Genomic DNA, 25,885 nt, shown 5'->3' on the forward strand with positions numbered 1-25,885 from the left:
TTTCTTCCATTTTTTTTTTTTAACACTTGCAGGCCCAGCAAGCATCTTATAATTAGATTAATTAAAAAGGAAACAAAAACACTGCTCCCTTCTGATTAAAATTATTCCATTTATGCTTAATTAGCTTTAATCCAAGTCTACATATTTAATGATGGGGATATGACAATTCCACCTATTTGCATCTTTTAAATGCCTTTCTAAACTATACTTTGTAACAGATTTAGAAGAACAGTCTCTTTCTCATGCCAGTATGCCACGCATAAATCAGGAGGATACAAATTAGGAAAAAAAAAAAGAAGAAGAAGAAAAGAAAAAAGAAAAGAAAACAAGGCCTCTTAGAGCCAGAGATGTGCAGAGGGGGTGGGGTAATTTACTCAGAGGTGGGGGCAATTTCCCCGCCACATCACAAACTACGATCCTTTCAGCCCACCAGACGAGAAGCATTACATCACACTCTTACAATGATAGGGGGAGGTGGCTCTGAGAAAGCAAGTTTTCAGCTTTCTTCCCTCCCTGCTCCCAGGCTTCCTAGAATCCTGGACTGGGAGTAATGGAATTTAACTTGAGGGCACCGCACGGTTTCAGAGGTAACTAACATACACATACATACAGCTACCTATTTATGTGACCCTAAATGACCACTTCAACAATGGATATACGACCCAAACAGGCAGACACACACACACACACACAGATGCTGAATTTGTGCTGAAAAGCCCAGGTCATCTGTGTGAAATTAAACAAAAACTGTAATCTGTGAGAAACAGAGAAGGCCAGTCTACAGGGAGAAGCTGATAAAGAACTCATTCCTAATGGGGTGAATAGCTGTTTCGATCTTTAAAACACCATGTTTACAAGACAGTCCTGCCATTTGGTTCAAACCACGATCAAAATAAAAGCGCATCTGGCTGCACATTTGAGAACACACACAGAGACCCAGTGCAAATGAGCGCGCGCAGGAAAGAGAGGGGTGATCCACACATTGCTTGGGAGGTTTTCAAGCAGGGGAATCTACAAACCCCAAACCTCCTGGTGTTCACTCGCCCCCAGCCTGATGTTTAAAATGTATCAGGTCTTATTTTAGGTTCTACATCTCTCTAGGAAGGATGGCCTAGCTTTAAGGGGGAGAAAAAAAAAAGCGCTTTCCCGTGGTACTGCTTGCCCTCCCAGATCCTTTGTCGGCCTTAGCAGCCGAAAGAATGCAAACCCATTTATATTTATGCAAATTTTTGCAGCAGATTTAAGGGGGCAGGGAGAGGTCTGTGTTTTTAAAAAAAAAAAAAAAACCTTTCTAAATATCAATTTTCCAGTTACTCGTAGTTTCATTTATTTGCAAGACAGAAATGATGATGAAAATCTGTATATAAATTAAAAGTGCAATTAAATCACTTCAAATTTTAAATATTCTAGCAAGGCTTTTCCATTTCTAAAATGCCGAACCAAAAGTACATCACGGGTCTGATTTACACAGATTCACGAAATGTCTGAAGCCAGTCTCCATGCTACACAAATGTCCATTTGCAACAGCACTAGTGAAAACGGTTAGACAAGATCCATATAAATCAATTGGTTTAAAAAAATTGAAAATATTTACCAACCTCATAAAGTGCAGCAGTGCTTAAATCCAGCAAATTGAGGCATACAAGGTAGAAATGGAAATGAAAAAAGGTCCAAAAAATGATTTCTTTTTGTCTATCTGTTTTTTTGTATTTTAAATATTCAGAAACCAGCAGAGACTCTGTCGGCCATTTTGGCTTGAACTAACTCTCTCTCACTCACTCTCCCTCTTGCTCTCTCTCTCCCCCTCTGTCTCTAAAGGAAGCAGCTTTTTGTGACCTTCAAATAGAGGCGGATCATGTGACTTCGGGTAGGTTTGTCAATCAGGAAAGGGGAGGGAGCTGGGGTTGAAACTGCCTTAAAGGGAAAGCAGCCCTTTTCCACTCACTTTCATTTGTGAAAGGCTGTTATCTCATACTCTCCGCCTACACACAGTGAATGTGAAAGTGGCAACAGCATAAGGGTAACAGATGAACAAAATATAAAAACCTTTATTGGTTTATAGAAATATGCTCAGTTGCTAACGATTCTTGCAGATCCTGGAGCTTGGATTGCTTGCTACAGTTATTCTCTAGATGTTTGGGCAAGCATGGGCTGGCAAACTGCTCTTTAAAAGGGGGCTTAAACAATGTTTTAGCCAAAGAAGAGACTAGTTTTTAAAGATTAAGGTGAAATACAGGGCACAACTGATCTCTGACAAGCTCCTAAAATGCATAGGAGAAGACTAAAAGGAGATATACCCAGGTATAAACTGAAACTGGCAATTCAGAGACGTTAAGTGACTTAAATCACACAGCTAGACAGAAGCAGAATAGGGACTGGTTTCCCAGATGAAGCCCACATTTATTGTTTCAGGTGTATATATGTTCAATACGTCCTTCCCTGACTCCAAATAAAAGCCATGCTGCGGTATTAGCAAGCTGACTTTCTCTAGGATAGGGCAGATTCCAACCCTCTTTAAATTCCTCTCCCACCTGAGGAAGTAGTTCTGCAGCTGACAAGAGTAAGCACGGAATTTAAGACCTACCTGCTTTTCCCATCTCTAAGTCCCTTCTTCTGGCTATATGCATTCTTGATTTATTTAATTTATTATTATTATTTTTTTAAAGATTTTACTTATTCATGAGAGACACAAAGAGAGGCAGAGGCATAGGCAGAGGAAGAAGAAGGCTCCCTCTCGGGAGCCTGATGCAGGACTCAATCTGGGGACCCCAGGATCACGACCTGAGCCAAAGGCAGACGCTCAACCACTAAGCCACCCAGGTGCCTCTCCACCTTTTTATTTATCTATTAATGAGAGACACAGAGAGAGAGAGAGGCAGAGACACAGGCCGAGGGAGAAGCAGGCTCCATGCAGGGAGCCTGGCATTCTCTATTTATACCCACCTAAGAAAGACATGCTGAGTTTGTATCTCTAGCCCTGGGGCCATCAGGCTGTGCAAGCTTAGTTAGGCAAATCCCTTTACCTCCCAAGGCTCAGTTTTCTGACTGGAATGTAAAGATTGGACATCACTAGATGGTATCTTGGGTTCCTTTCCGCTCTGCACTTAGCTTCTTTCTTTTAGCAGCTCTGTTCATCTTATCCTTATCATCTCAAAAGTAAGTCATTACCCCAGGAAGGCTTTCTTGACCCTTCCAGTGGAGACCAGGTCTTCCTATTCAACACTCCCATAACATCCTTTACTACTTCTTTATAGCGTTGGTCATAATCACAATTTATTATCTGCATAAGAATTTGCCTATTGTTGATCTTCCCCAGTGTCTATAACAACAAACACCACATCTTCCTTCACTGCCATCTGAGGACCAACATAAGTGAATAAACAAATGAATGAATTCCTCAGACTTCCACTCAGAAGTGCTAGGCAGGAGGAAATCTGCCATCCAAATATAAAGAACAGAAGTCATATTGTTTCTAGAAACTCACTTCCATCTATTTCTTCTAAGGATTGCTTTGGAAATAAAGTAACTAAAATGATAGAAAGCAGACAAAAGTGCCTGGTGACTGTCAAGACTCCATCTATTTCTATAACCCAAAAAAAGTGGGATCCACAGTGAGTCTCCCAAATGAACAAGGCTGACCAAGTATAATCTGACATGCAATCCAGCAGAGACCCCATGGATTCTGTAAGCCTGACATTCCTCAAAAAGGAACCTATGACCCCCTCCTAAATCCCACAGGTTTGTCATCCTGGCTTCTGGGTCTTCATACAGCCTCCCTCCTTTGCTTTTTCCACTCCAACAGAAGAACAGGAGAGGAGCTGTTTCAGGGCAGGGGGAGCCTATGCCTCAATGACCTGGCGGCTTGAATATTTATGGTGTAAAAGGCTTCCACCACTTCCAGGTCTTCTTGAAGCCCTGAGTGGAGCAAGAGCCAAGACCTAGACTGACAACTGAGATGTAGGCAAAAGCAGGAAACTCAATGGATGGAAATTTTGAATATTTAGTCTATTTTTATCCTTCCAATACCTTCCAGATGAGTTACGGAAAGCTTACTTACGTGGAGCATGCTCAACATGTTAAAATGCATGGAGACTGTATAGCTGCCTTGTTTTAATTTGTGATGGACATGGTTTCTTTATAATTTTGCTAAGTCTCCATTCCCCAATGCAGAATATTACTGTATAAATATATATACATATATGTGTGTGTTTCTTTGTGTTGAACAAGCTGCTGAAAAGTCAGACATAAACAAACTGTGTCAGTCATAAACAAACACATTTATGAAACAAAATATTCTATTTTCAAATATTATGATCAATGTTTTCAACCTCTAGACAACTTTGTTTTGTGAGATACCTCTAATTTTAAAGCAATTAGTCTACTTGCTCATCTGAAGAAAAAGCTGGAATAAACACATTTTCACTGTATTTCCAGACATTTTGTACTCCGTGATATATTTGCTGTACTTTTTTATATTAGCCATTAAACAGTGTTTTTAAATTGTACTATTACAAGGGAAGGATGCAAAGTAACAAAAAAGTTTACTTTTATATACAAATAAACCAGAACTTATACAGTCAAATGTGTATTATCTTTCAAAGTTGGCACCTTTGGTGACAATATACCAAAATATTTTTATTAGAAAACAAGATTAATAATAATGAACTGGGGCGCCTGGACAGCTCAGTTGGTTAAGCATCCATCTTTTGGTTTTAGCTCAGTTCACGATCTTGGGCTTGTGAATGTTGTGAGATCAAGCGTGAAGCCTGTTTAAGATTCTCTGTCTCTGGATCCCTGGGTGGCGCAGCGGTTTGGCACCTGTCTTTGGCCCAGGGCGTGATCCTGGAGACCCAGGATCGAATCCCACGTCGGACTCCCGGTGCATGGAGCCTGCTTCTCCCTCTGCCTGTGTCTCTGCCTCTCACTCTCTCTCTGTGTGTGACTATCATAAATAAATAAAAATTTATAAAAAAAAAATATTCTCTGTCTCTCTACTCCCTCCCCCTGCCTCTCTTACAAACAAAATAATGCACTGACTATTTAACTCAACAATCTAGAAAGTAAGTCATAAACCAAAAGGGAATTTACAGTGATAAAAGCATAAACATAAAGCAATAGTCAAAAAAGAATAGACTGAATCAATAAAACCAACACTTTTTTTGCTTTAAAAAATATAGGAAGATAATCCTTTGGAAAATCTGATCAAATTTTTTTTTTAAAGAGAGAGAAGCAATAAAATAGCATTAGGGCTCAGAAAAAGGGCATTATACTATAGATTTGGAGAGTTTTTTTTTTAAGATTTCTTTATTTTTTTTTCTAAAGATTTTATTTATTTATTCATGAGAGAGTCAGATACAGTTCAAAGGGAGCTTGATGCAGGACTCTGGGATCAAGCCCTGAGCCAAAGACAGACATTCAACCGCTGAGCCACCCAGGAGTCCCAAAAGAGTTTTATTTGAGAGACAGAGAGCATGTGTGCATAAGCAGGTGGGAGGGCAGAGGGAGGAGCTGAGGAAGAGAAAGAGAAGCAGACTACCTGCTGAGTATGGAGGGGATGCGGGGAAGGGGCTCAACCTCATGACCCTGAGATCATGACCTGAGCTGAAATGAAGAGTCTGACGCTTAACAGACCCAGGTGCCCCTGAGAGTATTCTTTAAATTGTGAGAGAATTACACACAACTTCATGTCAATAAAGTTGAAGATTACATGAAATGGAGAATGCGCAAGGAAAATAGAAATTATTAAAACTCTGCTCAAGAAAAATTATGAAAATACTAATAAAAACCCATAGCAGATATCTGTAAGCTATTTAGAGAAGTAGCCACTAAAACTACATCAGGCACAAATGGTATTCTGGGTGAAATCTACCAAACTTCTATCAAACAGATAATTTCCATGTTATCCCTACTGTTCCCAAACTTACAGAAACAAAAGGGAAAGCTTCTTAATTTCTTCTATGTGACTAATATATTCCTGATATCTGTCTGGATTGAGATGGTACAAAAAATAAAACTATAAACCAGGGGGATCCCTGGGTGGCTCAGCGATTTAGCACCTGCCTTTGGCCCGGGGCCTGATCCTGGAGTCCGGGATCGAGTCCTACATCGGGCTCCCTGCATGGAGCCTGTTTCTCCCTCTGCCTGTGTCTCTGCCTCTCTCTCTCTCTCTGTCTCTCTCTTGAATAAATAAATAAATAAATAAATAAATAAATAAATAAATAAATAAAATCTTTAAAAAATATATATATATATAAACCAATCTTTACTTGTGAAGGCAAATATAACAATCCTAAGTAAAATATCAACAAATAGAATTCAGAAGTTTTAAGAGAACAGTTCACTAAGGCCATGTAGGGTTTATACTAACAATATAAAGATGGTTAAATTATAAAATCTATGAATATGGGCACCCCCGGTGGCACAGCGGTTTAGCACCGCCTACGGCCCGGGGTCTGATCCTGGAGACCCAGGATCAAGTCCCGCGTCGGGCTCCCTGCATGGAGCCTGCTTCTCCCTCTGCCTGTGTCTCTGCTTCTCAGTCTCTCTCTCTCTCTCTGAATAAATAAATTTTAAAAAAATACTAATAAAAAAATAAAATAAAATCTATGAATATAACTTCATTTGTTCAACGAGTATTTGCTAAATGCTTTCTATATGTGCCCGACTCCACTAGTTGAGTCAGTAAGCCATACCACAAGGTTTCTTGTCCATGTGGAGCCAACGTCCTTATGGGAGAAAGAAATCACTGATAAGGAAATAAAGTGTTTGATGGGATAGAGAATAACTGAGGAAGGCTCACTTTAGGTAAGGTAGTTAGTGAAGGCTTATCTCAGACAGGGCATTAAAGCTGAGTTGAAAAGCAACTTATTTGAGATTTTAAAAGAACAAGAGGAACGATCAGAAGCCTAGGGCATGTGAGCAGGGGACAGACGTATGATCCTCAGGAGTTAGGAGGGGTTAGATCACACCGGGTCTTAAGGGAATAGATCACACTGGGTCTTGCAGGCCACAGTAAAGATTTTCTTTCAAGAATAGTGGAAAGTCACAGAATTTTTTTTTTAATTTTTATTTATTTATGATAGACACACAGTGAGAGAGAGAAGCAGAGACACAGGCAGAGGGAGAAGCAGGCTCCATGCACCGGGAGCCCGACGTGGGATTCGATCCCGGGTCTCCAGGATCGCGCCCTGGGCCAAAGGCAGGCGCTAAACCGCTGCGCCACCCAGGGATCCCGAAAGTCACAGAATTTTAAAGGAGACTGAGTGGCACTATTTTATCCATTACTCATACTCCACTTAATGACTAGGGTCTACCAGCTTGTCAGGGCCCTAGAAAAATATTTAGGATCTGAAAAAATATATTTACAAGTCAAAAATACAAAAAATTATAATCATAAAAATAAATGCTTAAATGTCCTCAAAATATAACCACCTAGGAATTTCTTTTTTTTCCTTTTTAAGAAGTCTCCACGCCCAGCATGGAGCCCAACCCCGGGCCAATCTCACGATCCTGAGCCAAAATCGAGTCTGAAGCTTAACTAACTGAGCCACCCAGGTGCTGTAAGTCCAGGAATTTCATTCACTGTTAAATTTAAGATTTATACAATTTTTGTTACATTTGAAAACAATTCTCTCTTTACAAAAATTTCTAAAAATGCTGCTAAAAAACTTTAGGTAATTATAAATTAGGTCAGTTATTTGTAGTAGGAGAAGTTCAGTAGCAAAATTATTAATATTCTTTAAACATGGGATAGCAAAAATAAATGAAACCACATGTTTAATATGAGATGTGGGTGCCTCTTAATAAGTTTCCTGTAGGGGATCCCTGGGTGGCGCAGCGGTTTGGCGCCTGCCTTTGGCCCAGGGCGCGATCCTGGAGACCCGGGATCGAATCCCACGTCAGGCTCCCGGTGCATGGAGCCTGCTTCTCCCTCTGCCTGCTTCTCCCTCTGCCTGTGTCTCTGCCTCTCTCTCTCTCTCTCTCTCTCTCTCTCTGTGTGTGTGTGTGTGTGTGTGACTATCATAAATAAATAAATTTTAAAAAAAAATAAGTTTCCTGTAAAGTGGGGCAGTCCCCCAGACCTCCCGAAGGATGCATTTCAAGGACCCACAGAGGTCTTATCACCACTTTAGGAGAGACAGGATCAGATTTGTATTTTCAAAAGTTCATCCTAGTTCATACATGGAGAATACACTATAGAGGACTAAGAGCAGAAGCAGAGAGACAAATTAGAAGGCAGTTGTGGCCGTGTAGGTGAAGAAGGGACCAGGTAGAGTTAAGAGAGGTAGAGAAAAGTACAGAAGAGATTTAGAAGGTACAAGAGATTCTGTTATAAGGCAAATGGTTGTTGTTAAGAATGAAATCTGTGACCGTGAAATATAGTAAGGCCAATCAACTCTTTCCAAAATAGGACTCCAAATTTTATTTTTTTTTAAAGATTTATTTATTTATTTATGATAGACACAGAAAGAGAGAGAGAGAGGCAGAGACACAAGGAGAGGGAGAAGCAGGCTCCATGCCGGGAGCCCGATGCGGGACTCGATCCTGGGACTCCAGGATCACACCCTGGGCCAAAGGCAGGCGCCAAACCACTGAGCCACCCAGGGATCCCCAGGACTCCAAATTTTAGACTCACCATTTATTCATACTGTCAGGAACCTTTTTTATTTTTGTAAAAAATTTAAAGCATCCACCATGTATTACATACTGTGCTAGAACCAGGCCCTTGGGGACACAAAGATGATTTTTAACACCCTCAAGGACAGAGTCGTGCAAATCCATAATTAAAATATAGCATGGTAGAGGTGCCTGGATGGCTCAGTTGGTTAAGCGTCCAACTCATGATTTCAGCTCAGGTCATGATCTCAGGGTCATGAGTTCGAGCACCATGTTGGACTCCACATCAGGCATGGAGCCGGCTTAAGAATCTTTCTCTCCTTCCCCTCTACCCACCTCCACGCTCCCCAAAGAAAATAGCATGGTAAGTGCCATAATTAAATAACAGAAATAGAAGACAGTTATGCCTAACTGCTGGGAGAGTCACAAAATATTTTACAGGGGATGAGATTTTGAACAGTCTAAAGAATGAGTAGGAGTTTACCATGTAGAGAACATGAGAAAGGTAAAGACTCTTCTAAGCTTAACAACTTCCAGTACCATTAAATGCTGGCAAAGATGAAGGCTGACTAGAAACAATATAAATGTAGAAGCTAAGTTTTTCAGGATTCTTAACCCCAACAAAATGAGAAGGTGGAAATAGTACCCAAAGCTACATTGGAAATAGTAGCCAAAGCTACATTGGAGTCTCCAACACAACTAGAATCCCAATATTTGGATTCTAGCTGGAAAAGAGAATGTTTGCATTTATACTCTTATTTACATTTAGAAATTAGAATGCTAGCAAATCTAATTTTAGGGAACGTTAAAAAAATTCTCAAATTCCTTAGAACCAAACCTCAAAAATCTAATTTGCATTTAGAGGAAAAATTTCTCGATACTCCAGTTTGAGTCTGGCTTCCCGTATAGACCTCTTTGGTAGCACCTTCATGCCCTATTACTGTTATCACCCATTTACTTCATAACTTCCCTTCTAATCTTATGAGCTTTTTAATGGCAGATTATGTGGCTTTTACTTCTGGATCTAGTACATAGGAGGAATTCAATTAATGTTTGCTGGATGAAGGACCAAACAAATAAGCAAAGGAATAAATGGATGAATAGCACGAACATAAGTATTTAAAGGATGCAAAAGAAGACAACACTTAAAAACCTCTAATTGGAAGAATATAAAACATGTACACAGGATAATCAACAAAAAAGTATAAGATACATTATTAACTGTATGGTTCCAGCCTAAGAGGTAGAGGAGTTAGAAAAGAGACACTACAGATCAGTGGAGCTGGACTTCAAAGGAAGGAAAGGACTGGAATGGTCAAAACAGATGCTTTAGTATGAAGCTAAGGAAGCTGAAGCTTTAGGAGCCCTCACTTTCATGGGGCTCTCCCAAAGCCCTAGGAGGGGATCCTGGCACTGTGCCCAAATGATCTCCCTTTCTGGTTTTTGTATATATATATATATTTTTGCAATGTGTTTCTCCTTCTCCTTCTCCTTCTCCTTCTCCTTCTTCTCCTTTTCCTTTTCCTTCCCCTTCCCCTTCCTCCTCCTCCTCCTCTTCTTCTGGTAAAATACACATAACATAAAATTTATCATCTTAACCAGTTGTACAGTCCAGTAGTGTTAAGTGTACTCACATTGTTGTGAAACAGATCTCCAGATCTCTAGAGCTCTTTTATCTTGCCACTCTGAAATTCTATACCCATTAAACAACTTCCCTTTTTCCTCTCCCCCTTCCCATCCCTGGTAATCACCATTTTATTTTCTATTCATATAGATTTGACTACTTTAGATACCTCATTTAAGTGGGATCATCTAGTATTTGTCTTTCTGTGACTGGCATTTCACCTAACATAATATTCTTGAAGTTCGTCCATGTTGTAGTATGTGACAGGATTTCCTTCTTTTTCATGGCCAATATTCCACTGTATGTATATACCACCTTTTGTTTATCCATTCATCCGCTGATAGACACTTGGGTTGCTTCTGCCTCCTGGCTACTGTGATGAGTGCTTCTATGAAGACGTGTATGCAAACATTTAAATTCTTTTTGGATACGTATCCAGAAGGGGGATTGCTAGATCATGTGGTAGTTCTATTTTTAATTTTTTGAGAAATCTCAATACTGTCTTCCATAGCAGTTACATCAGTTTATAATCCCACCAACAGCATGCAAAGGTTTCAATTTCTCCACATCTTTGTCAACACTTGATACTTTCTGTTTTTGATGTTTTAAGAGTTTTGTTTTGTGGGTTTTTTTTTATAGTAGACATCCTCATGTATGTGAAGTGGCATCTTATTCTGGTTTTGATTTGCATTTCTTTGATGATTAGTGATGGTAAGTGTCTTTTCATATGCTTACTTGCCATTTATTTATCCTCGGAGAAAAATGTCTATTCAAGCCCTTTGCCCATTTTTTAATCAGGTTATCTGATTTTTTATTGTTGAGTTGCAGTTTTCTACATATTCTGGATACTAACTTCTATCAGATATATGACTTGCAGATACTTTCTCCCATTCTGCAGGTTGCTTTTTCATTCTATGGATTGTATCTTTGATGGACTAAGTTTTAAAAATTTGATGTAGTCTAACTGTTCTATTTTTCCCTGTACTTTCAGTGTCATACCCAAGAAATCCCTGCCAAGTCCAATGTCAGGAAGCTTTCCTCCTGTGTTTTCTTCAAAGAGTTTTATAGTTTTAGGTCTTAAAGCTTAGGTCTTTAATTCATTTTGAATTTATTTTTATATACGGTGTGAGACAAGGGGCTATCTTTATTCTTTTCCAACTGGATAGCCAGTATTCCAACACCACTTGTTGAAAAGATTCTCCTTCATTCCTCATTCAGTGGTCTTCGCACCCTTGTCAAAGATGACTTAACCATATATGTAAGTATTTACTTCTGCCTTTCTATTTTATTCCATTCATCTTTTTGCCTGTCTTTATGCCAGTATTGCACTGTTTTGATTACTGTAGCCTTGTAATATATTTTGAAATTAGGAAGTGTGACTACTCCAACTTTGTTCTAAATGAGCAATTATTTTTATAATGTGTGCAAAGACAAGGTATTTTCATCACTCTTAACCCATATGGTAAAAACCACAGCCTCTTTCCATCTCAACTTTTCCCCATCATGATTCCCAGTCAGTAGAGTTAGAGTGGCTGCAGGCACTTTAGGGATCTGTAAAAAGAAATTTAAATTGGTGATATATTCATTTTGGGCTTAGTAGAATATATTCACATGGTTCTCAGTCATTTCTGTGTATGGCCGAGTTATTGTTAACCACCCTTGTATACAAAGATGTTACTGGGCCAACTTCCTCTGAATCATGATAGAAGTGTGCAGGGCCAGATCATACCATGATATAAATGTGTCAATTCAAAGAGTATTTAACGGTAGTCAATGTACAAGAAAAAAAATCAAGCTTGCAATATAAAGGATACTTGATAGAGATTTTCCCCAAAGTTGATAACAATCTTTAAAATTTATATAATGTTACTAATAACAAGTTGTGAGGCTGAAAGGAACTTTGCTAATCTGTCAATATGAAAAACCATATTCTGGTCACCCATGTTGTAACATTGTAACAAACAATGAATAATCTTTCTATTCTCTTTTTAGAAAATATCACAGAATTGTTATAATATGAAAGGGCAACAAAGACTATACAGCCAAGGGGCACCTGGGTGGCTCAGTGGTTGATCATCTACCTTCGGTTCAGGGAACGATCCCAAGATCCTGGGATCGAATCCCACGTTGGGCTTCCTGCAGGGAGCCTGCTTCTCCCTCTGCCTATGTCTCTGCCTCTCTCTATCTCTCATGAATAAGTTAATAAAATATTTTTTAAAAAAGACTATACAGCCAAAAAATGTAGAGAAAAAGTCTCACAGTGATGTGTTAAGTACCAAATAAAAATATTATTGCTATTTTTCTGAATTTTATATCTGTCAATTTCTTAAAAGTTACCATTTTTGTTATTTCTTTCCTCATTATAAATAAATGTTCACTTCTGTACAACTTGTATTTGAAATTAATGCTCTTAAAGAGCATTCTCACAAAACCTAGATTCACTCCTGGTCAGAAAGAAGGAGGGTCCCTTTGCCTGCACAAAGGCATATAGTGGAGAAGGAAGTGAAACACACATGGAACACTTTATGGAGAGCTACTGGATGGATGCGGAAAGATCCTTTAATTAATTAAATAATTAATTAGGCTTTTTAAAAAGTAAGCTCTATACACAACATGGGGCTTGAATTCATAACCCCAAGATCAAGAGTGACATGCTCTACCAACTAAGCCAGCCAGGTGCCTCAAGATCCTTTAAACAATAGAAGAAATATGCATAGGTAGGCTAAAGGCAACTTAATGGAGGCCCTCAGAAGCAAAGAAAAAGTTCAGACTTGGATATATCTATTTAGCATCTTTTGCTAAATAAACAATAATCAACTGGCTTATAGGTAAAGGTGCTTGGAGAATAGTGACAAAATCAAGTCTGTTGGAATATACATAAGAAAGCACTGAATGTAAAGTCAAACATGATATGTTATCAATTCATTTTCCTTCTGCTAATAAAAAATAAAATATTCTGGGGTTAGGATTTTTAGTAACTCCGCCTCAGATTTTCAAAGTGGATGTGTAGAACAGGGATTCTTAGCAGTTAGACATCTTCATTCACAGTATAATATATTTATTGATATTTTTTATGCCTCATTGGCAGTGACCAAGCTGACAAAGGTCTCTATCCTTGCAGAGCTGAAGATCTATCAAAAAGCCTTAACCTGCCTACCGTGTGTGCCTCCTCTCTACCACACTCTTCACTTTTCCTTCAGCCTAAACTTCAGTGCACAGACATTCCCAGCAGAACAAGGAACCTAGGCAGAGTGCTTAGGACAGAACTTGTCTCCACACCACCTAGTGATCATAACATTTTAGAGAAATAAGCACTAGCTTCTCTTCATGATACCCCTGGAGATCCTTGAGGCTGAACTTATATTTCTTTGACTATAATCAGTATTTCAAACATTTCAAAACATTTTACAACTACATGACAATAATAACATCTCCAAGAAAGAATTCTTAAAACACTAATTTCAAGGAACTGGACAAATACATCTTGCCTTTCAAATAATGTTTTTCCATAAAGGCAGCTATTTTGTCCATAAGTAATAGATAAGCTAAATAATTAACCACCGAACCTGTAAGTAGTAGCAACCCACACAGTTTGTTTCATTTTCAGCTATGAAATACAAAGCTCCTGAAGTTACTCTTATTGTAATTAATCCAGAGCCTGGACATCCAAGAAAAACCTCATAAAACAGAATTCAGAACTTATTATGTATGATTCTGAGACTCTTGGGGGAAAAAAAGATGTTCAGAGAATTAATTTTTTTCAGTAACTTCAATGCAAATTATAAAATTTATTAGCAATAGGCAGTTTCCCAAAGACCTAGTACAAAATGTTTATGGTTATACTAAAATTCCTAGCAGCAAAAATTCCATGAGCATAACTATCATCTATTGAACCTCTTTGTGGCATTTCAAAATACCAATTAACTTGAAAATAAAACTCATTTCCTTTCTCTTAAAAACAATCTAAGAAGATTACATAGAAATCCAACTATTATTCTGATGTCCAGCTTACTGCTGTGTAATAATGATTGAGTTTACACAGAGTTCGTTTTGGTACTTCTTAATAAGTTTATTTCAACATACACATATTTCAATGTTTTAAAGAAAAAATGGTGAAAAACTGATGGTAGAATACAGAAAATGTTAAAATAAAAACACCTCTTTCCAATGGCCAAAATATCAAGGTTTGTGTTTTGAAGATAATCATCTATAAAACAAGTGATTTGGAAATACTTTCTTTTTTTCCCTTTGTTCATGTATGCATCTATTTAGGAAATACTACAAGCGCTGCTCCCATTTTTTAAAAACAAGGACCCAAAAGAATGATTGCGAAAGAACTTAGTGTTAAATTTGGTGGTTAAACACGAAACAAGGAATATGCTAACAAAAGGAATTCTCAGTGTAGGGATGCCTGGGTGGCTCAGCTTGTCCCTGGCTCAGGCTATGATCCAGGGTCTCAGGATTGAGTCCCACATCAAGCTCCTGCCTGGAGCCTGCTTTTCCCTCTGCCTATGTCTCTGCCTTTCTCTCTCTCTGCGTTTTCATGAAAAAAATAAAATCTTAAAAAAAAAAAAAAGGAATTCTCAGTGTAGAGGCTAGGGAAAAATAAACTTTAAAAAGTTGCACTGCAGTATAAGATGAATCTTAGGAAGACAGAGTTGTAAGTTAATGAATTAGAGTAGGAACAGAAATGAAAATAAGGTAAAGACAAGCTGCTAGAATTAATGAAAGGTCTGTATAATTAATAATTCAGAAAAATTAAAAGGGCATTTTATAACTAGGTATTTTAAGTTGGGAAGAATGTAATTAGTAAGAAGAGAATTTAATCAAGATACCAGAGTTAAGACATTTAAAAAATAGCACCTCAAGCACAAAGCCATATTACAGCACACTAGAGTAAAAGAGCAATGTTGACTCCATAAATTACATTCTTCTCTCCGAATCAATATAAAACCATCTTCAACACTTTGATTTCCATATAGGTCTCCCATGTAAGCTCTGAACAGATTCTCCCTTAAAAAAGGGAAATAAAAAAATATGGCACCCCCAGGGAGTTGAAATACAGGAATTGACATAATTAATTCTACCAACAATCCCTAAAAAGGGATCCCTGGGCTCAGCGGTTTAGCGCCACCTTCGGCCCAGGGCATGATCCTGGAGTCCCGGGATGGAGTCCTACATTGGGCTCCCTGCTTGGAGCCTGCTTCTCCCTCTGCCTGTGTCTCTGCCTCTCTCTCTCTCTCTGTGCCTTTCATGAATAAATAAATAAAAATCTTAAAAAAAAAAGGGGGGGGATACTATGTGATATGTTATAAAGTGAGATTTAAAAAATTTTAATATGTATCCTTTAATACAACATATATAAGAGATTGTCATTTCAACATAAAATTAATGCAAGTGATTAATTTTACTTTTGGGGGGGTACTAAGTCTTTGAAATCCAGGCTGCATTTTGCATTTAAAGTACATTTAGGGGATGGATCCCTGGGTGGCTCGGTGGTTTGGCACCTGTCTTCGGCCCAGAGCGTGATCCTGGATTCCCAGGAACGAGTCCCACGTCGGGCTCCCTGCATGGAGCCTGCTTCTCCCTCTGCCTGTGTCTCTGCCTCTCTCTCTCTCTCTCTCTGTGTGTGTCTCTCATGAATAAATCATTAAAATCTCAGTACTGTTTAGTACTTTCTCATTGTTTTACAACAGATTTCTAGAACTTTTTCATTTTGTAAGACTAAAACTCTATACACATTGAACACTGATTCCCTCTCCTCCCTCCCCCCAGTCTTTGGCAGTCTTCACTTTTCTACTTTCTGCTTTTATGATTTTTAACAGTAGATACTTTATGTGAGTAGAATCCTTCAGTATTTGTCCTTTGTCATTGGCTTATTTTGCTTAACATAATGCCGTTCAGATTCATCAATATTATAGCATGTGACAGGATTTCCTTCTTTTTTAAGGCTTCATAATATTTCTTTGTTATGTATATACCACATATTCTTTATCCACTCATCTGCCAATGGACATTCAGATTGCTGTTATGAGTACTGCTGCAATGAACATGGATGTGCAAATATGTCTTTGAGATCCTGCTTTGAGAAATACGTTTTTAATACTGAACTTTCATAAAATGAACAAAAGATTCAAAAAATTCAATCAACAAAGACTTACTAGAAAAACGGAATCACTGTAGTATGTTAAAGGCAAATACCTCTTGAGAATATGAGTCAATTTAAGCTTAGACTTGTTTGTAAATTAGATTTTAAAAAAGAAATTAAAAAGAAGCTAAACTGATTAATACAGTTGACCCTTGAATAACACATGTTTGAACTGTGCAGGTCCAGTTAAATGCAGATTTTTTTTCAATAAGAACAATACAGTGCTGTAAATGTACTTTCTCTTCTTTATGATTTTAAAGCATTTTTTCTCTAACTTTTTTTTTAAGAATATAGTATAGAATATATAAACATACAAAATAGGTATCAATTGACTGTTTATATTATCAGTAAGGCTTCCATTCAACCGTTGGCTATTAGTAGTTGAGTTTTTGGGGAGTCGAGAGTTATATGTGGATTTCTGACTATGTTAGAGTCAGCGCCTCTTGTTCAAAGGTCAACTACACACCAAAACCAGTATTTAACTGCAAATAATTTACAACAAATAATCTGCCTACAGACATCTAGACCATCACTGGTCTCATAAATAAAACCAAATCAAGAGTCTGTCTTGGATGGAAATATTTTATATAAAATGAGCTTTCAAAAAGCATAGTCAAACACAATCTATGAGCAAGTATCCACTTATGCTACTTTTTGAAAAGCGGTTATAGTTTTATATTTACTCTTGTGTTAAACACATTATGTGATTAATGCAGTGTGAGTTTAATGTAGTAATTATATGGCAATAAACTTAGCTTGTCTGATTTGTTACAGTAGCTCGTAAAGTAAATATCCTCAGAAAAATGATTATATTAGATATACTAATAGTTAATAAACCTCATTAAAAAGCAACAATATTGGAACAATATATATACACAAAGTGTTTAAAGCTATATACTCTACTAAATCTTATTCATACATACATCAGAATTCAGCACAACTGATCTAAATATTAACAGTTTTGCATAGATATTTCCCAATATCAAAAGTCAATTATTTTTTAAGAAGGCTTTCTACATGCGTAACTACCCTAATCTGCCTGTTAATAGAACTTAGTTCCATTGAAATAAACATCACAGAAATAAAACAATTTTTTAAAAACTTCTAGTGCTTATGGTAAAAATGCTAAATGATGAAACCAAGGAAAGCGGCATAGATCAGCTAATAAAAATAATTTTAGTCCCAATCCTTACAAGATTTTGCCCTATGACCTTGACATTCCATTATCCTTGTGCTCCATCTGCCTCCATAAATGAAATAGGCTATTCATACAAACTGAGACCAAAGAATGAGAGTCATTTTGAAAATCAAATTGAAAAAAGTTAAGTTAGATCTCTACCTCACATCATACACAAAAATAAGTATCAGTTCAATAAGATGTAAATGTAAAAAAAAAAAAAAAAAACCAGGACAACTAAGGTATTTTATTACATTAGGGTAGGGACAACTTCTCTCAGCAAGCACAAAATATAGAAGCTATAAAGGCTGATGGATTTTACCACATAAAAACGTTTTATTAGTATAAAAGATACCCTAATGTTAGAAGATAAAGATTGGGAGAAAGTATTTAAAACATCTCAAAAGACAGAGGTTAGTGTCTATATTTTATAAAGGGCTTCTACAAAGCTATCAAAACAAACAATCCAATAGAAAAATGGAAATATATGCAAATAAGTGATACATAAAATTTTAAAATCTATGGCCAATAAACCAAAAATATTCCATCTCATTAGTAAGCAGAAAAGTGCAAATTAAAACAATAAAATAGTAGGGGTGCCTGGTTGGCTCAGTCAATGGAACATATGACTTTTGATCTTGGGGTTTTGAGTTTAAGCCCCACACTGGGTAGAGAGATTATTTTAAAACAACAATGCACATACAATACTATTAGAGTGGCAAAAATTTAAGGATAATTTTATTGTCATCAAAGGTGAGGAGAAATGGGGATTCTCATACGCTATTGATAGAAAGGATCATGGGTATAGCTTCTTTAGAAGGCAATTTGCTAGCAGCTACCTCCATGTACAAAAATAAAATATACAGCCCAAACCAACAGTTCCATCTCTAGAAATTTATTCTATAGAAATATACCTGTAAATAAAGATACAAGAATAAGGATGCTCAATGAAATATTATTTGTAATAATCAAAGAAGTAGAGACCACCAAAATATCTACTGGAGAAGAATGATTATAGTCCATCCATTCAACAAAATGTTCTGCAGATATTTAAGAGAATGAAATAGACTCTGAAAGATGCCAAATTAAAAAAGCAAGTCAGGGAGCAGTGTGAAGAAGAGGCGAGAACGACCCCCGGACCGGCCAAAGCCTGTGTGCCGCCGCATCCCCGCATTCAGCAGTTACGTCCCGCCGCCGTTGCCACCATGCCCAAGAGAAAGGCTGAAGGGGATGCTAAAGGAGATAAAGCCAAGGTGAAGGATGAGCCACAGAGAAGATCTGCAGAAAATGGAGATGCCAAAACAGAGCAGGCACAGAAAGCTGAAGGTGCTGGAGATGCCAAGTGAAGTGTGTGCATTTTTGATAACTGTGTACTTCTGGTGACTGTACAGTTTGAAATACTATTTTTTATCAAGTTTTATAAAAATGCAGAATTTTGTTTTACTTTTTTTTTAAGCTATGTTGTTAGCACACGGAACACTTCATTGTTGTTTTGGGGGAAGGGCATATGTCACTAATAGAATATCTCCGAAGCTAGATTGATAACAAGAGGGAAAAACACCTTCCCCTTCTAGTTTTGAGAAACTTCCTCTTGGCTCCCAGGAGGAGGGATTCCTTGATGTTGACACACATGAGCCACCTTGGTGGTGTGGAAAAACTAAAATTCATTTTTTTATGTCCTCTTCTCCCTCTCTACCTCCAATATAGACTTGACTCCCTTAAACCCAGAGACCTGTTGGAACCTGATCCCATGAAATGGTTCCCAGTATGTCAGGCAATCTGGACTTTACGGTGTCACCACTCAGATGGCGTCCCTCAAGAGTTCCTTTTTTTAGCTTGTGGATCTTCAAATTGATAATTCTGCCATTTTCATTTAATTTCCTGAAAGTCAGGGTCAGCTTGTGAAAAGTTGTTAAACAACATGCTAAATGTGAACTGTCAACCCTCACTCTAAACTTTCCCTGTTCAGAGCATCACATGAACACTTCATTGGGTTTTATAGTGGCTTTCTGATTTTGGTAGTCCATTGAAGAAGGGAGTTTGAAAGTTGCTGTATACTGTTAACGATCGTCCGCTCATGTCCTGCCTGAAATACCATGATTGTTTTGTTTTTTTTTTAAAGATTTATTTATTTATTTATGAGAGAGAGAGAGAGAGAAAGAGAGAGAGAGAGAGGCAGAGACACAGAAGGAGGGAGAAGCAGGCTCCATGCCAGGAGCCCGACGTGGGACTCGATCCCGGGACTCCAGGATTGCGCCCTGGGCCAAAGGCAGGCGCTAAACCGCTGAGCCACCCAGGGATCCCCACCATGATTGTTTATGAAAAGTATCTTTAATAAAGCTGGATACAGTTTGGCTTGGGAAGAAAAAAAAAAACAAGTCACAGAAGAATTACACTGGGGAAAAAAAAGAACCCTATTTAGTTGTTTTAAGACAGACAGAAAATGAGATGCCTTGCTGGCTCAGCTGGTAGAGAGTGTAACTCTTGATCTAAGGGTTGTAAGTTCAGCCCTACATTGGGTATGAAGCCTACCTAATGAAAAATAAATAAATATAAAAAATAAAATAAAATATACAGAAAGTGTTTACAAAGATTAGGGGGGGAAAAGGGTAAAAGAAGAGTCTCACTTTTATTTCTATATCTGTATTTACCACTTGAATGTTTTATGAAAAGCAAGTACACTTGCCCTTTGAACAACATGAGGGTTGGGGCACTGACTCCCCAGCACAGTTGAAAATCTGAAAATTATTTCTGACTCCCCCACAACCTAACTATAAATAGCCTGCTGTTGATTGGAAACCTTACTGATAACATAAACAGTCAATAAACACCTATTTTGTATGTTATATGTATTCTATACTGTATTCTTATAATAAAGTATGCTAGAGAAAATAAAATGTTTTATTTTTTGTTTTGTTTTGAGTTTTTATTTAAATTTCAGTTAGTTAACATATATAGTGAAGGGGAGCCTGGGTGGCTCAATCAGTTGTTTCCGATTCCTGATCTCAGGATTGTGAGTTCAAGACCCATGTTGGGCTCCATGCTGGTGTGGATCCCATTTAAAACAAACAAACAAACAAACAAGCAAAAAAAAACAAAAACCATAGTGTAATATTGGTTTCAAGAGTAGAATTTTGTGAAGAAAATGTTTTAAAATCATAAGGAAAAGAAAGTATATTTACGACACTATCATATTTGTCTGGCTCAATCAGAAAAGTGTCTGACTCTTAATCTTGGGGTTGTAAGTTTGAGCCTCATGTTGGGTGTAGAGATTACTAAAAACAAATAAACTTAAAAAAACATTCTGTGTGGGACGCTTGTGTGGCTCAGCAGTTGAGCACCTGCCTTCTGCCAGGGTGTGATCCTGGAGTTCCAGGATGGAGTCCCACATCGGGCTTCCTGCATGGAACCAGCTTCTCTCTCTGCTTATGTCTCTGCCTCTCTCCCTCTGTGTCTCTCATGAATAAATAAATAAAACCTTTAAAAAAAATTCTGTGTATAAATGGACTTGCATATTTCAAACCCATGTTGTTTAAGAGCCAATTGTATTATTTTTATAATCAAAAAAAACAAAAGAGGGAATCCCTGGGTGGCTCAGGGGTTTAGCGCCTGCCTTTGGCCCAGGGCATGATCCTAGAGTCCTGGGATCGAGTCCCACATCAGGCTCCCTGCGTGGAGCCTGCTTCTCCCTCTGCCTGTGCTCTGCCTCTCTCTCCTCTGTGTCTTTCATGAATAAATAAATCTTAAAGGAAAAAAAAAAAAAGAATGAGTGGGCATTTCATAAGTCATTTGGCAATGTGTACACTTCCAGGACCTAGAATGTAGTATTCAGTTTCTAGGTGCTACTATCCAGGATTCAATCATCCTCTGCCAACTGCAGTTCTAAGATATCAAAAAAAAAAAAAAATAATAATAATAATAATCTTTTTATTTTTGTTGCCTCAAACAAAAGAACATATTGCCTTTGCTTCCACTCCCACAGAACAGGTAGACAGGTCTATGGGAGGAGCATCTAGTGAGAAGAGTCACTTCTGCTTTATCATTTCAATATATGACAGCAGACAAGGCCCAGGAAGACAAAAACAAAAACAAAACCAGAAACACAACAAAACAGGACTCTGCTATGAAAAGGCGGTATGAGACTCATGAAAACAAAACAAGGTAGGGACATAATGCACCACTGGCTGTCTGAAGCTCTCTAACAGAAGTACCATTTGTATAACATAAAACTTGTGGGAGAATCTGCCCCAGTGATGCTTTCTGAATACCTAAAGAGGCTGATCCAGGATAGGGGTTACTGGAGCAGGTTTTTAAAGATAAAGACTGGTTTGTTTGGGAAATGGATACCCTCTGGAGAACAGAACTTTCATCTGTGCTTTAAAAATAGGCTTAATGCCATTTTCATTGCTTCCCCCAACTCCCTCTTATCCATGAGACTTTGATCTTAATACCGGCACGGTTTTGTTAACCATAGTACTTTTCAGGAACACAGCTACCAAGGCTGGCAAAAGATTTGGGTTCAGGAGATATTAGAAAACACTTTAATGTCAGAAAGATACAGGTTCAAATCTTAACTTCCATTTCAAATTGCATTCCCATGGACAAGTTACCTACCATGATCTCTGAGTAAAATGGTACACTGTCAAAAATTAGAAGTAACAGACACAGCATCTAAGCAAAGTACTTTGTGCACAGAAAACCCTCATCAAATGGAAGCTATAATTTTTATATTATAAGACCTTTCACCAGAGTGTGGGGCTGGGGGAGTGGGCAAGAGGGAGAAAAATATCAACTGTTCCTTTAATTCCACCAGGACTAGATGTTTGGCATTCTACTTTGCTAAAGATGAACTGATTTCATAAGCCCATGTTGAATATAAGTGCATCTGACAGAATACAGCAAAGTTAGGATTTATATTGTAAGCTATTTTTAAAACTGCCTGGTTAGCAAATTAAACCAGCTGTGAAAATATCCTGGTTTCCATTCACAACAAATACAAGACAAACATTCTCCTTTAATGAACCTGGCCTCATGGCAGCACAGCATATTCTGCATAATTCATTCCTAAGGGTTTTGGAGACATCATTTTCATAAGACAGACCAAAACTATACTATTTTCTAGGAAAAAAAGGAAAAAAAAGATGAGAAAGAGGAGTTTCTTTCTACAGATTTTCAGTAAATTCCACAAATTGCTGTCCCATTTAGCTTAGGAGACTACTGTATGAATAAAAGATAGTAGTTATGTCAATACTTCAGGCCAGCCTTAAACAGTGCTTCTTTTAAAAGTCTTCTTTAACCAGTCTTCTCTGCAACACAATTTTTCAAGTTCTGTGGCAAAAGGATGGATAAAATCTGCTCATTGCCGCTAAAAAGCTACTGAGGACTGCCACTTTCAGATTTAAAACTGATCACTCTTTAAGAAGTTAGGGGGAGACATCTTTAATTATTTAGAATGTTGGCTAAGTTATATTATTTATAATTCCCATTCCTTTAGGGAAACAATTTGTTATTTAAACAGGGAACAGAAGTATAAATAAATAAATGGAATAGAATTTCAGGAAGTACTATTCAAATAAATTCACACTTGGAATCTAGGGAAACAGTCTATTAATTTAGTGCATTTCATAAAGACAAAGGTAAGAAAAGAATATACCATTTTAAACTTTCTTTGGATATCAACCAGACTGAATTAGTTCAATTTGGAACATCCTGAGCCTTAAAGCCTTTGCTAAAGTGTAACATAAATTTTGATTAGCCAAGTGTGAAAAACTACAAAGCCAACTTTCTTGTCCCTCCAGTTAGTCTGTCTATAAATAGAAGCAATGCATTAACAGCCACCAAAGCAACTGGTGAGTTCCACAACGTATACATCCTCTGCAAACATGCTCTCAGCATGTTTAACCAAAGTGCTTCTGAAGATCTGTAATAGGACCCTTTTTAAATAAACTGTGACTCACTGTTTGCTTTCTTCACCAGGAGGTGGAGTCTTGCCATGCCCTTCCATTACAAAATCCTCCTGTTCCACCTGCAAAGGTAAGTACCACAGGTCAGCAGCAGTAGTCAGTAACTAAGATGCAACTTACTCAAAGTTCCAGGGCCTGCCCTGTACAGAACCACACGGTCACCACACTATATTGCCTGGTACAGAAGCCTGGGCCAGTGGCTTTCAATCTCCAGGTTTGCTCAAGGCATCTCTCCCTGTGTGACTAGATTTGTGGAACAGAAAAGGAAGCATGTTGACTTGCAACTCACATAATTGTAACAAAAAATTAAAATCCAGACTATAATAAAGAATTGCTATGACTCAGTAAGAAAAAGACAATGTACCAGAAATTTTTACAAAATAACTGAGTAGGAATTTTACTGAGAATACACAAATGAAAAGATGTTCAATCTTATGTCAACCAGGAAAATGCCAATCAAAACCACAAAGAGATGCCATTTCACAACTATCGGGTTGGCTAAAATGAAAAAGTTGGGCAATACCAAGTGTTGACAAGGACACAGAGGAATAGCGATGTTCATCTATTCCTGGTGGGAAGAAAAATTGGCACAACTACTTTTCAAAAGTTTGCCACTATCTGATACATTGGACTATGTGTTTATTGTACAAACTAGTGGTTGCACCTCTAGATGAATACTCTAGAGAAACTTCCACACATATTAAAAATATTTTTTCATAGATTTGTAACAAAAAAACAGCAAATATAAGCAGTAAAAGAAATATACTATGGTGTTTTCAGACAACAGAATACTCTTAGAAAGTCAATGAACTCTAGCTACACACTGCAACCTAGATCAGTTACAAAAACACAATATTGGGTGAAAAACAAATCACAAAACAATACACACATGGTATAATTCCATGACACAATGTTCAAATATATACATTTTAAAACTACATATATGCATGTGTATATAGAGGTATATGTGTATACATACAGTTTTTAAAAAATGTATTTATAAAAGAAATGACAAAAAATTTAGGCTAGTGATTGTCTTAGGAAGGGAGGAAGGGGATTCAATCAGGAAGAGGCACATGCTGGGTCCGGGGGTATGCTGGTGGTCTATTTCTTGGCCTATGTAGTAGGTATATGGGTGTTTGTTTTATAATTATTCTTTAAAAAAAAGATTATATTTATTTGAGAGAGAGAGAGCATGCACACAGGTTGCAGGAAGGGGCAGAAAGAGAGGGGAGAAGCAGACTCCCCACTGAGCAGGGGGGGTTTATAACTATTCTTTTAACTATGTATTTATTTTCTATATGTATGGTTTATTTCTCAGTATAAATATCAAGAAGGGAAAAAAAAAGCATTTTACTATTCCAAATGGTTTGATCTAGAAAATCAGTGACAGAGATAGAGATACTCCACAAGTGGGGATTGTCTGTCAATTCTATGAAAACTCTCCCAAAAGGCCTAACTTTAAAAAAATCAAGCAGATGTATTCAAGGAAATAGATAGGACTATTCTCAGGTTAGAAAAATAGTTATAGGGACTAATAATCTGGAAGACAGACAATAGTAACACAGACACATAAACCACAATGAAACCCAAAGTAAACAAAAGGCTTTCCAATTCTGTCTTCTCCACAGCCTTCATTTCTCAAGAATGCCAGAGAAGATGGGACAATCTTAAGAGGCTAAGTTTCAAAAAGGACAGAAAAAGTAGGAGGTGTTTGTCATTTCCATTAAAAAGAGAAAATGAAGGAAGCATACTCAAGAATAATTAAAGACACACACTGTGCATACTGTAAAATTCAAACCAGGTTTTGACTTTATTCTTAGGAACTTCCTGTCTCTGCAGCCTATGGGACTTGGCCAAGGAGAGAGAGGATTCTCTCATCCTAAATTATACTTAGACGTAAAAACTCTAGAAGAAAAAATAGGATTGTAGAGGGAAACTTAGGAGGACCTAGAGATGACCTGGTTGTATTACAAGAGTGAATACATATGTTTGTAAAAAAATCAGTGTTGTCCGCTTTATGCACTTAACTATATAAATGTTATACCTTAATTAGGAAAAACACGTGACAAATTATTTAAGTTTGTCAAGCTTTTTGGAAGCTCAAGCGTCAATTATTTTCTTTTCTTTTCTTTTCTTTTTTTGTCAATCATTTTCTTTCTTTCTTTTCTTTTTTTTAATTTATGATAGTCACACGCAGAGAGAGAGAGAGGCAGAGACACAGGCAGAGGGAGAAGCAGGCTCCATGCACCAGGAGCCCCGACGTGGGATTCGATCCTCGGTCTCCAGGATCGCACCCTGGGCCAAAAGGAGGCGCCAAACCGCTGCGCCACCCAGGGATCCCTGTCAATCATTTT

General features: G+C 37.7%; 1 protein-coding gene across 15 annotated transcripts in view; it reads right to left on the minus strand.

The window, feature by feature from the left end:
* The window catches only part of TNRC6B (trinucleotide repeat containing adaptor 6B), a 241,986-nt gene that overhangs the window by 121,956 nt on the left and 94,145 nt on the right, over positions 1 to 25,885 (minus strand). For 11 of the 15 annotated variants that reach the window (XM_026017290.2, XM_026017291.2, XM_072741220.1 and 8 more), the window contains exon 4: positions 23,523 to 23,590. In XM_026017290.2, the coding sequence (XP_025873075.1) occupies positions 23,523 to 23,590 (68 nt within the window). Of the gene's footprint in view, positions 1 to 1,598; positions 1,879 to 23,522; positions 23,591 to 25,885 lie in introns of those variants that run through there. The other 4 variants (XM_072741230.1, XM_072741219.1, XM_072741226.1 and 1 more) reach the window with 3 other exon arrangements.

The sequence above is a fragment of the Vulpes vulpes genome, chromosome 16 (assembly GCF_048418805.1).
Source record: "Vulpes vulpes isolate BD-2025 chromosome 16, VulVul3, whole genome shotgun sequence".
In the NCBI taxonomy this organism is placed as follows: Eukaryota; Metazoa; Chordata; class Mammalia; order Carnivora; family Canidae; genus Vulpes; species Vulpes vulpes.